Below are 16457 nucleotides of genomic sequence, written 5' to 3'. Positions count from 1 at the left end.
TTTGGCTAATAAGATGACTAAGCTTGGCAATTTGGTTTTCAGATATTTAAAATATCAAACCATAACTGGTAATTGGCTATACCTAGTTACCAATCCCCAGAAGTACCATGAACAGGAAGAGGCGCAGGCAAAGCATATACTTGCCTGTCACTTTAACGTTCCTTTTCCCCCATAATTTTGTTCTGCCCTTTAGTGCACTGTTGCACTTTCAGTTTTAGCTTCACTGTTTTAAAGGTTTGTTTACAGTTGTTAGTTAATAGAGTTGTTTTAAAATGTATTGTTTTGTACTAAAAATTATTTTATTATTGGTGCAATTAAAATGTAACATTGCTATATTGGTTGGAAACAACAGGAAAAAAACAACACATTCCAATCTATTCTACTAACAGTACCACTTTCCTTTCAAACAGCCAAATGCACAATCCACTACTACTGTGCACCTGCTGAGTCAGTCGAAAAAAATTCCTTCCATCCCAGTGGCCTGAGAATGGTTTCATTAACCGGGGAAGCAAAGGTTATTTTGCATTTCCTAAGATAACTGGAGCAGCCTCTGCACTATTAATGTCCACAGTGATCCTGGGGGCAAATATTCCTTTTTCCATTAATATAAATAAACCTGAGTTCTGAAAGATCCTAGTATTGTGGAACCTTCCAGACCACCCTGCATTTGTCTGTAAACCTGCTATAGTGGTCAGCCAACCCTTGGAGCACTATGGAGAAATAACCCTTTCTGTTTATAAATTCTGTGCTATAGTGATGTGACAATTTATAGGTACATAATGCCATTAGCTGCTCCAATACAATTTGGGAATACCATGCATACAGAAAGACACAATCTCCTGAGAATTACCAATCTTTATAACCTGATGCAACAGTACAGTAACTCCTCACTTAACGTTGTAGTTATGTTCCTGAAAAATGTGACTTTAAGTGAAATGATGTTAAGTGAATCCAATTTTCCCATAAGAATTAATGTAAATAGGGGGGGTTAGGTTCCAGGGCAGCTTCCCCTACTCTGCAAGCATCAGGGGCGGGGGGCTCAACCCTCAGCCCGCTTACTCCACCCCTTCCCCCAAGCCCTCACCCTTGACCTTCCTCTTCTCCCCCCCACCTCCTCCCCCTTTACTTTGCATGCTGCGTCCTGGCTCCTTCCCCCTCCCTCCCGTCCCTTCTAAATGCCGCAAGCCAGCTGATTGCCGCGTTCGGGAGGGAAGTGGGGGGAGGCAGGCCGAGTCCTCCCTCCTACTTAGAGCAATCAGCTGGCTTGCCGCGTTCGGGAGGCAGGGGAGGGACGGGGAGCCTGCGTGCCTAGTCCTGACTCCTACCCCCTCCCTCATGCCTCCAAAACGTTGCAAGCCAGCTGATTGCTGCCGGCAGAAGGTGGGGGAAGGCGCTGATCTGCGGGGTCTGTCGGCGGGCGGGAGGCGCTGGGGGTTGGAGGGGCACTGTAGGGAGGCTGCCAGCTGTGGAGAAAGCAGGCAGCCAAACAACGTAAGAGTGGAGCATTGCACAACTTTAAATGAGTATGTTCCCTAATTGATCAGCAACGAAATAGTGTTAAGCGGGATGACTTTAAGTGAGGAGTTACTGTATCTTTTCGATGCTATGATACATCTGCATGACAATAGACCCAGCAGTTGATTTCCCCACACTAAATTGGTTGGTTATGGACTGGTAGCTTTTGGGAGTGGCTAGCTTCCAGATGGCAGTGGTGATCTGTTTCTCCACAGGTATGTGGCACTGGATGTTGGTACTGTCACTGCAGCTTTGGGGTCAGTTCACTGCACATCTCAAAAAAGGGGTTCCTTTCCTATCCTGAAATTTTCTCATGACTTCTGGTCATCCAATATCTACAAAACAATCCTTTCCCACCAAACCACACTAGTTTCTTGAGTCCAGAAATGGTGCTGCATTGTGTGAAATTACTCCAGGACCCAGTCTTCTAGTATCAGCTGCTCAGTGTCCTCTTTTTCATGGTCCCTGACCTGCTTTCTCCACTTCTGAATCTTTCTACTGCTGGAGGAGCTGTTGCCACTGCTGCCATATCTGCTTCGTGGTGTGATGGGGAAAGTTCAAAGCCAAATTCATTCGGCTTTCAGAGCTTAAATAGAGCCCAGGCAGCCTCTATGTATTTTGTGATCGCTATCATAGTGGTGCAGAGCAGTGTTTGGTCCGTGCTGACCAACAGCAACTTGAAAATGGGGCTAGCCCACCCAGAAAGAAAGTATGGGATGGGGACAGTGGAAACATGGGATTTTAAAAAAAATATGAGATTGCCTAGCTTCTTGCTTTGAATCCTACAACTCACAGCAAGAAACATCCCAGAATGCACACTGCTCAGTAGTGAAGCAAAGGTCTGTGGGATTCTCAGAGAATACCTTGTCCTCAGTATGCAGCAAGCTGTTGTGTGTACATGCTATGCAAATTGAAAGATGGAACGTGTGCTCCATATACACACTATTGGCGCGGCTCATATGCGTGTGTTACCTGACGCTCATCAAAAAGCTTCAGGTTAAACCTGCTTTGTAGATGAGCCCTAAGGGTATGTCTACATAGCATAGTAAACCCAGATCTGTATGACCCAGGTCTGCAGATTTGGTGTTTCCAACCTTGCGCTTCAGCATTCACATTGCTTTGGAAACCCAGGTCTCTCAACTTTGCTGGTGTGTTCATACTGCACTATGCAGAGTTGAGTCAGAACTTCAGCTTCTGCGGGCATATACCATCATATCCCAGCATTCTTAGTGCCTTCACCAGCTGTACTTGCTCTAGGGCTTGGTTCGTTGTGGGAGAACTTGTCTGTCCCTCCTGCAGGAGTTGATTGGAAATGTTTTGTGTGGTTTTAGCCTGCCAACACATCCAGCTGAGCCATTTTGTGTCCACGTGCTCCTGGCAGTCAGAGCCAGGATCTTGTCCCAACATGGATCCTGACCCACTGGAAGAACTTCCCCATCTCTCTGTCAGTTCTATTTCTGGAATCACACATGGAATCTGTGAGGTGCTCATGGACATTTCAGCGGCAGGTTTTTGACCTACCAAAGGCACCTTTCGGAGGTGGATACTGCCATGCCAGTTGTGATCCAGCTAATGCTACTCAAGCCTGTTGCCTTAGCTGCAGATTTCCCCTGTGTAGACTGGCCTTTCTGGAGCAGGGCCACAAGTGTGAACTGGTGGGATCATGTTATTATGTGGACCTGGGATGACCAACAGCGGGTCCGTAACTTTCATATGAAGAAGCAGATGTTCCTTGAGGTTTGGAGCAGCTTGCCCCAACCCCAAGCACCACATCATCTACATGAGGGAGGCCATGGTATTCCAGTTGCAGGTCACTATACCTATCTGGAAGCTGGCTACCCCAGAATGCTATAGGCCAGGGGTGGGCAAACTTTTTGGCCCGAGGGCCACATCGGGCTTGCAAAACTGTATGGAGGGCCGGGTAGGGAAGGCTGTGCTGCCCCAAAGAGCCTGGCCCCTGCCCCCTATCTGTCCTCTCCCACCTCCCGCCCCCTGACTGCCCCCCTCAGAACACAACACCCATCCAACCCCCCTGCTCCTTGTCCCCTGACCGCCCCCTCCTGGGATCCCTGCCCCTAATTGCCCCCTGGGACCCCACCCACTATCTAACTGTAGTGGGCCACTGCCCAGGGCCGTCCTCAAACAGCGCCTCCTACTACAGACCCAGGATTTGCTGTAGCTGCTCCAGCTGCATAGCTATTTAGTTACTCGTCTCAGCACCAGTGTCACTTCTTGCACTGCATCTGATGGCTGTCTGTCCTGTGGCAGTGTCTGTGTCTCAGCGATCATAAGGGTGCCATCCTTGCACAGCAGATTGTCATGCCTCACTGTGGGGCCCACTGCTTGTTACAATTCCGAGTACTCCATCAAATTCTTTGTGAAAGGGACAGGAAGATGGGTATTTCAGAGGTGCTCTGAATTTTTGACTTTGCAGTAGTTCAGAGGTTGGCAACCTCTGGCACGTGGCTCGCCAGGGTAAGCACTCTGGCGGGCTGGGCCAGTTTGTTTACCTGCCGTGTTGGGCCAATGGGGGTGGCGGGAAGCGGCGCGGGCGAGGGATGTGCTGGCCGCAGCTTCCTGCCACCCCCATTGGCCTGGGACAGCGAACTGCGGCCAGTGGGAGCCGCGATCCACCGAACCTGCTGACGCAACAGGTAAACAAACTGGCCTGAATCTTTCCATCAGTCTCTCCTCATGCTGTGTGCAGCTGTTCTCTCTCTTTCCACCCTTCTTGCATCCTTATCCTTCTGGAACTCTAGCTGCTGATTCATTTTATCTAGAATCTCTCCCATTTCAACTCATCTTAGACTCTTTCTCCTTGCCTGCAATAGGTGAATCTCCCCCAGGCTGCGGTGGCATATTTTTCCTGTGCAAAGTGCCTTGAAAGGAAAGGGGGAAAGAAAAAAAAAGTACATTATTGACAGTGGAAATTTTTTTTTACATTTTCTCCTCTGTCAAAGGGGCTGCTTTCACTCAAGGTCAAAACATAATACCTTTGTCATCTGGCTTTATTTTCTTCACATACAAAACATTGAAAGCCTTCGCACATCATGGTGAGGTACATGTACAAAACATTGAAATGATTTCAACATCTGTAACTGGGCAAGCTCCTCTCCTGGTGTGGGGTCATTCCCAGATAGTCATGGATGCCTCTTGATTGTCAACACCTCTCTGAGTTTTTATTTATGTTGCCACCACAAAGGCATCCTCACAATCCGTGTGCAGCACTTCTGCTTATAGTGTCTTTCAACCTCAGCCCTTTCTCCAGGGAGAGGAAGTGATCTCATCCGCCAGAGACCTGACTTCCCCTGGGTTCTCCTAGCCCCTCTCTCCTCCTTTAGATGTCCTTCCTGTGCTTTTTAACTACGGTGACAAAGTTCCTCCTCTACCTTGGTGGGTCCTGTGCTTATTGGGTTGCCGATCCCTGCAGTAGTTTGTCTTCAGCCACTTGATTTGCTTTCTGCATTTTTCTGGGGTCTGATAAATTCCCAACACCACCAGCTGCTCACATATAGCTTTGTAGATCTGATCATTTCTTGTACTCTTAGTGAAATTGAATGTCTTTCTCGCTTTGTGCCAGAGGTTAACCAGAATCCATCTGTGTTCTGGCCAGCTAACAACATGCTTAATACAGGACTTTTTCTTATTGTTGGCCATAGGTAGTACACACAAGGGTTAACAGTTTCCAGTTGAGCTGTGCGTGCGTGTGTGTGTGTAAATGAAGGGTTAAATGCTGAGCAGCTACATTTGAACCAAGTGGTTTGTTCTGGTTCTTCTGAAGTGAGTGGGAAGGTTTGGGATGGAAGGGCTGGAGAAAACAGCTCTAGAGGTGGGATAGTGTTGGTGGAATCTCCAGACCTGAATCTGGTGACCTGAACTTGATCTGCATCCACACTGCAAAATGCCTTTGTCCCATACTCTTAAGTGGCCTTAATTAGGTATAGCTCAGATGAACCATATTAAAGCCATTTCAATTCTGAATGAGTGGGTCCACACACATTTAATGTGATTTGATTAATCTGCTTTAAATTCACACATTTAGTTAGTTTGAATTAATTTTCCTGAGGCCTCATGTGGACAAGCCCTCAATGAATGTGCTTCAGATACTGTTTTGGAAATAGTACAATCTGATTTGCATGCCCTTATCCAGTGTGGCAGAGCAGGAATGAACAAACTAGTAGTCCAGACACTGAGGATGACTTAATCAAACTGACTTTTTGTCAAGTTCTTGTTCAAAGAAATTGGCTACTTTGCTGTTTTATTTCAAGATCTAGAGCATAGTCTCTTGACAGTTGGTCAGCCTAATTTTATGACACTGTAGACTTCACTGTGAAAGGGAAGAATCCTCCTCTGACTCATGTGGGAATAAGTGAACTAAGAAGACTTTGCCATCTCTAATTCCTGACTTAAAAAATCTGTGAGCTACTGTGTTTTGGTTTTGGTAGCCAAATAGCTTACTGTGTTATAAACTGAGTTCACTTCTCTGTGCCTGAGCTTTTAAAGTAAGCTTTAGCAGTGTTACTGCCAAACTTAGTGCATCAGCCAACTGTTTAGATACATTGTGGTCATTTCTTGAAGAAAGGGTTCAAGTGAACAAATACTTTCACACCTATTTACAATTTTTGCTAGCAGTAGTTAGTGAACAGGACTTGAAAAACAGTCCCTACAGCAAGGTGAAAATTTCCTGTGCTATTGCACCTTCTGAAATATATAAAGGAAACAGCAGTATACTGTTTGTACGTTGTCATTTAACTTTCTATTTTTAAAATGTGATTCACTGCCTCTTGTTTTTTGTTGTTCCTTTTTCTGCTTTTACTCCACTTTTTTCTTTCCCTTACACTGAAAACACTGCAAAGAAGATAAGTTTCTGGTTTATGTTCCCAATTTTTTCTTCTCTCTACCTTTACCCTGTTACCTGTTCCCGTATTATGTTTTGTAACTCACCTATTATTTTTTCTTTCCATTTATCCAAGCATCTCCTTTAGTACCATATTCTCTCTCTTAACTTACCCTATCAGTCTCTTCCATCTGGTCACCCAAAAACATAACCTCATCACAAAACATATCACTCCCTACATTTTCTGCAGTCTCCTCACAGCTGCTGAAAGGAAGAAGGAACACTGTTGGCTTTATTCTCCCCTTTCCCTGAGTTGCTCCAAGGATGATAATGGGGGATCTGCTGTTCTTGTCATGCCTTGTTTGTGGAGGGAGTCCTCACAGCATAATAGTTCTAGTGCCTGCATCTATTGCTGCTTAGAGCTTCACTGTCAGCAACGACTTGACTGTTGTCAGTATCACTGCTGACCGCAGAGTTCTGAATGGCAGCAGTGTAGACTGAAAAGCCTCTCTGAGGAGTGACCGAGGCTCTGGAACTGTCTGCAAGTGAATTTAGAAAAACGGCACTGTATTAGTTTACACTGGGTTCATATTTGGGGGATCATTTTTACAGCCAAGGGGTCTAGATATTTTATTTTTAAATGAAATCTCAAGTTGCAAAAGCTGAGGCACTTGCCTGGGAAAGATTCATACATGTCAAATGGGTTCAAATTTGTTTATGAAATTGAGTTTCCTGACAGAAGCTACAGTTTAGGGAGGGAGGGGAGCAATTTGAAAGGGGGAAAAGATTAGATTGTTCTTTTAGAGTTTAGACCATGGCCATAGGCAAAGAAATGATCTGAAAAATGATGGAGGCGTCTCTGTTAGGTTTGTCATTTTTCAGTGACGACAACATAGAGAGAGAGCCTATAATCATAAAACTCACTTTAAGTTTGATTCTTGAGGTTTTGAAAAGTTCCATTTTTGACAGCTGCAAGTAGTTGGAAGTATTATGGAGAAATTGAGAAATAACTATTAGAGGACACTTTCCGCTTGTGGTGGATCAAAATGGAAGGAGGTTATTTATTATTTTTCTTTTTTTTTGAGATATTGGGTATTGAATGTTTTTTTTTTAATTGATACAGATATGATCTCAAACACCATGAGTACGTGACTTCAGAAATGGACAACTGGATCTATTATAAATTGTGATTGGCCTTAAGCTGACTTGCAACCACAGAAAAACCTCACAGTATCTCTATCTCATTCCTGCTTGATACCTGTATAGTCACCTCACGCCACCAGTTCAATCATGTATGGAAGTGCTCGGTCAGTTGGTAAGGTTGAACCAAGCAACCAGAGTCCTGGGCGTTCACCAAGGTTGCCAAGATCACCGCGCTTGGGTCATCGTCGAACCAACAGCACAGGTGGGAGCTCTGGAAGCAGTGCTGGGGGTGGGAGTGGGAAAACGCTTTCCATGGAAAATATTCAATCCTTAAATGCTGCCTATGCCACATCTGGCCCTATGTATCTAAGTGACCATGAGAACGTGGGTGCTGACACCCCTAAAAGCACCATGACTCTTGGACGATCCGGGGGGCGGCTGCCTTATGGTGTTAGGATGACTGCTATGGGTAGCAGCCCCAATATTGCCAGTAGTGGGGTTGCCAGTGATACTATTGCATTTGGAGACCACCACCTCCCTCCAGTGAGCATGGCATCCACTGTGCCTCACTCACTGCGCCAGGCCAGGGATAACACTATAATGGATCTGCAGACACAGCTCAAAGAGGTGCTACGAGAAAATGATTTGTTGCGCAAGGATGTGGAGGTGAAAGAAAGCAAGCTGAGCTCCTCCATGAACAGCATCAAGACTTTCTGGAGTCCCGAGCTAAAGAAGGAGAGAGCCTTGAGAAAAGATGAAGCTTCCAAAATCACCATTTGGAAGGAGCAGTATAGAGTGGTGCAGGAAGAAAACCAGGTAAGTTATGCAAGATTATTGTTGAACTGTGTGTGTATATGGTTTGGGTGGGAGAGAGTTGGACTGAATCTGTGGGTTATTTCTGTTTTACTCTTGGACTCTACACTGGATTCCACCTCTAAATTAGGTAGAATGGGTTGGGGGCTTTCCCAAGGTAATGGAATACGTTTAAAAAAATGTATTTTCAAACCATAATGCCACTTGTTGAACAAAAGTTATGCTAGCAGAATTCCAAGCCCTCTGAGCATGGGTCACTTGATGTGCTGTTGTGTGTTATGTAGTATTTGGGTGTGGATTGATATTAACCAGTTAATTTATTTCCCTTTAAATATCAGGTTATTCTCTATTGATATTTATTGATATTTCTATAGTGCTTATTCCTGTAATATCTGAAGCATTTTATGTGTTAAAAATATATCAGTTGCTGACAGAGGGTACCGTTGAACTGCTGCTGAACATTGTCTAAGTGAAGCTAAGGCTAAAGTGTATTTGGTATCATTTTAGAAACTGGCTAAAAATTGCAGGTCTGGGGATTGCTGAAATGTTGCTGAACAGTTTGTCCTTGGCTACACTTGCTGTTATACTTTATTCAGCACTTGTTCAGCTGCACCTGTTGTCAGCAACTGAGTATTACTTGTAGTGTAGACTAGGCTGGCGTGCCTGACAAGATTAGATACATCATTTACCTCCAAGAAGTTAGAACTCAACTTTCTGCTTTAATCTGGCTTCTTACAGAGAGTTGTGCTTATTTGATACCTTCTGCAATCGGTGTATTATGACATAGATGTGATTTTGTTTTTGTTTTGTTAGTGTGATAATGCAATCTGTTCATGTTTACACAAACTAAATCACCCTGTTAACAACTGTTGACCTCTGATTTAGTAGGGCTGTGTAGCAGGGTGACCCCTGCTCCTGCCCTGAGGGGTTTAAAAGCAGCCTGGCAGGGCTTGAGAGCTGCTGCTCTAGGCTGGGCTGATTGGGGAAGTGGCTGCAGGGACTGAGACAGTCTCTCTCTGCCTTCAGAGAGAGAAGGGCCTGGCTGCAGGGACTGAGACAAGGTACCTAGGGTGAAGCAGGGCTGGGGAAAGGCTGAGGAGCTGGGGAGCTCCAGCCTAGAAAGCCCCAGGCTGCGGCCTAGCGAAGGGCCAACAGGTACTAGGGGTTGCAGAGGGCAGCCCAAGGGTAGGCCAAGGCAGCAGGTCCAAACCCCTTTGCCTGTGATGAGTAGGCTGAGACTGCAGTCTGCCCCAGAGTGTGGGGCTCGACAATGACTGGCAGTAGCCATACACTGAGGCAAGGTGGGGATAGAAGGTGGGGGTTCCCTGGGGAGGGGGAAACCCAGTTACAGGTTAAAGAGGCACCGGGGTCCTGGGAGGGACTCGGGCCAGTAGCAAACAGGTGGATCACCGGCCTGCAGAGGGCGCTCCTGGCTGGAACAGAGCTAATTCCCCAGAGTCACCAGCAGGAGGCGCTGCAGGGGTGAGTCTGACTCGTCTACAGGCTGACTGTACCTTAAACTTTCTGTGCTGTAATTTTACTCATTTGTAATGACTTGTCCAGCTATAAAGTGAATCAGTGGTAGAGAATTTTAGTAATCTAGATTTTTCTTTTGGCACCCATAAAGAGCAAATTTTCACCCGTGGGGGCATTAGGGTTTGTTCTGTTGGGCCAGAGGTGTTAACAAAAGCCATTCACTGTCCAACATTAAACAGTTTTAAACAAGGTTTGGGGTTTGGTATACAGAGGCCTCAGTCTGGTTAGTACTATGGTTAACATATAATTAAAAATACTTTTGAACTTTTATTAAAGATGCAGAAAAGGAAAAACAGTTAAAGCATTTGAAATGTAAAGTGTTAAATAAGGATTTCATTTTAACAGCATCCCCTGTTCCCTTTTCCTTTAGCTGGAAAGAGATTTTAGAAGGAAATTTTGTTTGACAGTCTCAGAGGGCTTGTCTACATTACCCAGAGGATCGACAGGCAGCGATCGATCCAGCGGGGGTCGATTTATCGCCTCTAGTCTAGATGCAATAAATTGACCTCCGAGTGCTGTCCCGTCAACTCCGGTACTCCACCAGAGCGAGAGGCGCAGGCAGAGTCGATGAGGGAGTGTTAGCTGTTGACTGACCGCAATGAAGACACTGCAGTGAGTAGATCTAAGTACGTCGACTTCAGCTACGTTATTCGCAGAGCTGAAATTGTGTAACTTAGTTCGATTTCCCCCCCACTAGTGTAGACCAGGCATTAGATAGACAAGGTGGGTAAGTAATATCTTTTATTGGGCTAGCTTTTGTTGCTGAGGGAGACAAGCTGTTTAGGGTATGGCTTTTAGCTGCCTCTTTCTGGTCATAGGCTTACAGTCGTGCTGTAAAATATGCAGTCCTGGCTGACTAAGCTGGACTCTTGTTAGATGGAATGAAAAAGGAGAGAGATAGGAAAGTAAAGAATAGGTAGGGAAGGAAAATAATATATAGGGTTGGGGGAGACAGTCTCACATCCCAGATGGTGTTCAGGATTCAGCTGGAGCTTGTGGAAGTGATAATGTCATTTGATTTCCTTTCTCTGGCCCAGTCTGGTGTGGACACTTCTCAGGATGACGAAGGACTAGTGCCCAAAGCAGGGGTGGAGATGGCAGCCATGATTATGAAGGTCACTTCAGTAACCAATTTTTCTCCTACAGTCAGTCTCTCTTTTTTTTTTTTTTTTTTTTTTAAGAACGCCAAAAGGGTTCCCCTCATTATTTTGTCCACCTATTAGGCCTGATTTCCTACATACTAATTTTGGTTAATTGGTTTTCAGTCTGACAGTGTTGTTGTTTACCAGGAATTACAGTCCCGGAATTATATCTGTAGGCCTGTTGGTTTGTCCTAATTCAGTCTTCCTGTCTCCCTTTTGCAACTTTTCCCATCAACAGTTTTATTATAGGTTATTGTGACACTATGAACTTTCACTTACTTTTTACTGTTGAGCTTACAATTAGGGTAAATTTGTAGGCCTAATTATCACAACAGGTTAGGTCGAGGACTTTAAAGTAAGCTCTCACTCTCTAGTTAAAATAATTCAATGTAGCTTCCCATCTAAACCCACACCAGCGAGACCAGAGGTATCTCCTTGGAATCTCATGTTAGTTCTGAAGTCTTTGTTCCTCCTTTTGAGCAAATAACCTCCATCCCTTTTGATTGCTTTCCTTTATACCTTCTAGCTAATAGTTTAGCCGGTTGAGCTGGGGAACCATTCATCCTCTCCTTTAAGAAAAACCCTTTTTTTTTCACGTGGCAAACCAGTCCTGTGTGCAGTCCCAGAGTTTACCCCTAATCTGTTTTTGATTTTTCACAACAATCAGGATATTTCCCTGTTGAATTTTCATCCATCTCACATCTTTTAAAGAAAATGTGTGCTCTACTTCAGATGTGATTAGAGCCTTGAAGCTCTACTGGCATACTCACTCCTTTATCCAATCCTTGTTTTAGCTTTGGAAGGTGGGTATGGGGGAAAGTGCCACAAAAAATAAAGTGATTCTTTTCTATTTCTAGGTCAGCGTGGTTTAAAGTGAGTTATTTCAAGATTTGATGTTTCTGAACTTCCATTCATTATGAAAATCTTGAAGGCAACATATAGCCTATGGCTGGCTTGTTCAATAACTCAAACTCTTTGGAACAATCAGTAGATTATTATGTTATAAAGAACATATGTAGAGATTGGAGAACACTGATTTTTTCCACATCATTTCTCCCCTCCTTCCCCTCACCAGCACCCTAATTAAACACTTAAGGTTATTGCCAGGACTCTCTTCCCTAGGCGCCCACTGTAATTATTATCACAATGCTGGGATTGTATAACTTTGGTCCAAAAAAGGAAGGGTGCAATTTAAAAGCAAAGTGAAACATGCAATGAGATGTAGAAACTGGGAATGCTAATTAATAGATTATAGTCAGCTAGCAGTATGCCCTAATTAAACTCCGCATTCATTATATTCTCTATAGCCTTCTGGAGTTGGTCATTTCACCTTTTATAAGAAAGATCAGTTTAATAGGATTTCCTGTAATTAAACAGATTTCTCTTTTTAGGCTCTGGACCAGGGATTTTTCTGTGATCTGGGCAGCTGGGATCTGTCCATTGCATTAATAAAATTTTGTTTAATTTGTTCCCCTTTACATTATCTTCCAGTAAGCTTGCGGAAGTTGGTTTGTTCAATGTCAACACTTGTATTTCAACAGACCCTTTTTAATGAAGCTCTTAGATTTTGTGTGGGTAGGGGTAGAGCTTAAATTTTGTACAGAATCTAGTTAAGGACAAATCCAGCTGTACGCACCAGCTCTGCTTGTGGAGCCAAGACTGGCTGACTCATGCCATCATTTTAAGGTCATCTTGAAGTCTCCTTGCCCTTTCCACCATGAGTATATCTTTTTATTTTCACATGCATACCACATAGTCCCTGGATAGATTTTATTACTATGTTGATATCCTTTATTGACACCTCATCTTTCTTGAACATAAGGGATGGTTAAATTACCTTAGTTTTAGAAGATGTTTTTAAAAAAAATAAAATAAGCCATAAGTCTATGGCCTTTAGACTTCTGTCAAACAGAATTGATTTTCTAATTTAAGATTTCCTTTTTTCTCTGACATAGTTACAGTTAATAGCAATGCTGAATCTTTGTAAGGAAGCATGATCATGTTGATCTTTATAAAATGTATATGTGGTTAGGTGGTCTTAGACCATTGCTGAATATAGACATAATTTATAGAAAAGTTTAATAGTGGGTAGGTTGGATAGCATGCTGCCTCTCCTGGAACATTAGGGATCAATCAAGTGGAGACATTAAGCAGATAATATACTTGCAGTGAAAAAATAAGTTTTATTTAAAATGTTGTTTTTCCTTAAGCGCCAAATTTGGAAAAGGTATGTAAATGTGGCTATATATCTATATCTACATAGATATATGTAGATATATAATATTGCTGTTTCTGAGCTACCCACACGCTTCTCTGAAGCTTCAAATCAGCTTCAAATTTTAGCTTTCAGTCTGGATGCACTGTCTGTCAGCGCAACAAACATATTGAAGTGCATGTGTAATTAACAGATGGTTTTTGAACATGCAGTGCTTCTTAACTTCAATTAAATATTTGTATTGGTTACCAAAAGAGTAAAATTGCAATATTTTCTTGAGTGATCAAATGTTTAAAATCTGAGCTTTTTGTCTCTTCAGCCCACTGACTACTGGCAGGCGTGGTTTGTTCAAGTTGTATGTATGTTTTTGCACATAGTGTTGATATGCATGTGATACAGTACATGGTAAATATAATTTATCTTTTGACCACTTAGTCAGCACTCTGCCCACTAATACATCAGTACCTCTGTTGGGACCTTCCAAACTTTCACACCGTAATAATACAAAAAAAATCCCTCAACCTGACAAAACATTTCCTTCCTTCCCTTCCCATCAAATGTGGAATCTTCTCCATGCCGCAGTCTCACAGTGCCCTGAGACCCAGGGATGGTCCCTGTTCTATCCTGGACCAATGACAGATTTTAAGGTTTAATTTCTTAGAACACTGCAAGGATAGAAATGGGAGCTTTATATTGTTTGGAAATGGGAGATTCCCAGATTTCTAATGGGTCGTGTTGTTTGCTTCTAGCTCTTGAAGGACCCAAGCAATCCATTCTTAAAATAATGGCATATTTATTCATAGCAGAGTTACTAGGATATTTTCAGAGGATTGAAGTTTAGTAATTTTTTCTTTCCCTTTGAGGCCTGTTCATTTGTACTCATGGTAACTGGGGCATTTAACATTACAGGTTGAGACATAGAAAAATATTCCTAGTACAAATTTTTAAACATGAAAATATTTCTAGAATACTGTTATTTAAGCTTGCGGAACATACAATATTCCATCAAAATAAAGCCTTTATCTCCTGACTGAAAGAACAGCCAGGCCCCATGTTAAGAGATATTCTGATGTGTGTAAAAGACATTGGCTGCTGGTCCATCCATACTTCACTGTTGCTTACCTTCTATGGTATAATTTCTTCCAGAGAGAGATTTTGGTGGCCATGTGCAGGGAAAAGAGGAATTTGTCTGCTTTGTTACATATCAGTCATGTTCATTCACTTGTTCAGTGTCTACCTTTTCTTCTTCGAGTGGTTGTTCATGTCCATTCAAAGTAGGTGTGCACGCGCTGCGTGCACGCCAGCCGGAAGATTTTCCCTGAGCACTGACCGTAGAGTCTGCCCTGGCGCCCTATAAAGGGGCCTGCCAACCCTCCACCCCCTCAGTTCCTTCTTACCTCTGGTGACAGCTAGCTGGAACTTCGCTTGCTGATAGCAAGTTTAGCAGTGTCCATAAACCTCATGTATATAGTTTGTGTATATAGTTAGTCTATCTAGATTAGTTGTACATAGTTCTTTGCTGTTGGGGGTTCCCCCACCTACTTGTTGCCCCGCCGGGGCATGCCTGGGTCCCCTGGGTTTAAACTCTGCAAGGACTGCGGAAAGGTCATGCCAAAGAGTGACCCGCATTCTGCTTGTCTGCGGTGCCTCGGGGAGAGCCACCAAAGGGACCGGTGCACTATTTGCAGGGGCTTCCGTCCCAGAACTCTCAAAGACAGAGCACAAAGACTTAGAGTTTTTCTGATGGAGGCTGCCTTGCGGCCACCTTCGGACCCGGAGCCGGCCAACGCGGTGTCCAGCATGTCATCGTCGGCCCGGCACCGGCATCAGGACTTAGGGCCCAGCCCAAATCCTCTAAAACCTGGCACTGGAGGGAGTCGGGTCATAAGAAGTTGGCCTCAGTGCGGCACCGCTCGCCCTCTCTGGTGCCTGCTAAAAAGAAGAGGTCGGTGAGGGAGCGATCGCCCCGCCAGGACCTCCACAGGCCGACGCCGTCCGCTGGTACAAGTGGACAGGCTGGGCCACAGCCCCCGGCTGCTCCGTCGACTCCCACACTGGAGAGAGGGCGGTCAAGTCCGGAGCGACCATCATCCCCGGGCCTTAGCGGAGACGTGCGTCCCCCCTCGATGCCGGAGGCATTCAAGGCGGCCTCAGACCTGCTGGGACTCCCGGTACTGGCCTCCCTGCATCGTGGCAGGGAGGTGCTGACCATAGCTCGTCCCCCAGTACAGTCTAGGGGCAAGCCGGCCATGCTGTCGCCTCCCTCTCTGTCCCGCACCACCCGGGCGGCACCGGACCAGAGAGACAGCTCCCCGCCTCCGCGCTGCTCCCCGGCAACGACGGTTGCTGCTCCCCTCAGGTCCTCTTATTCAGAGACCTCAGACTCAGAGGCGGACTCCTATTGCTCCAGCTGGTCACGGAGCAGGAGATCGACTTGGGGGTTGAGCCACCAGCGGCACCCACCACAGTGGCAGCAGCAATGGCAACCGCCCTCTCAGTGGCCGTTTTGGACCCCCTGGGCCTACCACCAGTCGGTGGGCCAAGTGTTTGGTCCTCGCTCGAGGTCGGCCTCGGTCTCCTCGGCGTCGATGGCCCAGGCGCAGTTGCCTCTTCCACCGGCACCGTCGCCGGGCAGGGGTGTGCCGCATCTGAGTTCAGCACCCCCTAGCCAGGCATCGGCACCGGCGGCGACCACGGTTCGTGCTCAACAGGTGCCGCCAGACACGCCAAGCCGTTCATTGGCGACCCCGGTACCAGCCGTGGTGCCGCATTTGGAACCGGCCCCGGCCCCGCAACCTCAATACTGTGTGCCGCCGGACCCCGAAGGGCTGGAAGCGCCGGAGGACGGGCCGCTCCAAGTGATTTCCTACTCTTCTTCCCCGGATGAGGCGGTCATGGGCACGGCACTGGCCCTGGAAGACACTAGGATCCTTCAGCAACTGCTCAGGTGAGCGGCTCAGAGCCTCGCAATCCAGGCTGAGGAAATTGAGGTGGACGTAGATCCGGTAGTGGACATCCTGGCTCCATTGGGACCATCCAGGGTGGCCCTACCGTTGATCAAGACCATAGAGGACACATCCCGCACCTTATGGCAAACGCCAGCCTCATTGGCCCCTACTGCCAAGAAAACAGAGGCGTTATTTTGTGCCCTCGAAGGAGGGGCATGAGCATTTGTACATCCACCCTTCCCCGGACTCCCTGGTGGTAGACGCGGGTAACCAAAGGGAGCATCAGGGGTTCCAAGGGTCGATGCCAA

General features: G+C 45.6%; 1 protein-coding gene across 12 annotated transcripts in view; it reads left to right on the top strand.

Moving 5' to 3' along the window:
• ERC1 (ELKS/RAB6-interacting/CAST family member 1) overlaps positions 1-16457 on the top strand; it is a 562177-nt gene that overhangs the window by 15878 nt on the left and 529842 nt on the right. For all 12 annotated transcript variants that reach the window (XM_039546718.1, XM_039546709.1, XM_039546701.1 and 9 more), the window contains exon 2: positions 7476-8311. In XM_039546718.1, the coding sequence (XP_039402652.1) occupies positions 7643-8311 (669 nt within the window). In that variant the 5' untranslated portion in view covers positions 7476-7642. The remainder of the gene's footprint in view (positions 1-7475; positions 8312-16457) is intronic.

This window comes from Mauremys reevesii, linkage group 1, assembly GCF_016161935.1.
Source record: "Mauremys reevesii isolate NIE-2019 linkage group 1, ASM1616193v1, whole genome shotgun sequence".
Classification (NCBI taxonomy): Eukaryota; Metazoa; Chordata; order Testudines; family Geoemydidae; genus Mauremys; species Mauremys reevesii.
The sequence above is the reverse complement of the archived record's forward strand: the minus strand, read 5'-3'. Positions and strand labels throughout refer to the sequence as shown.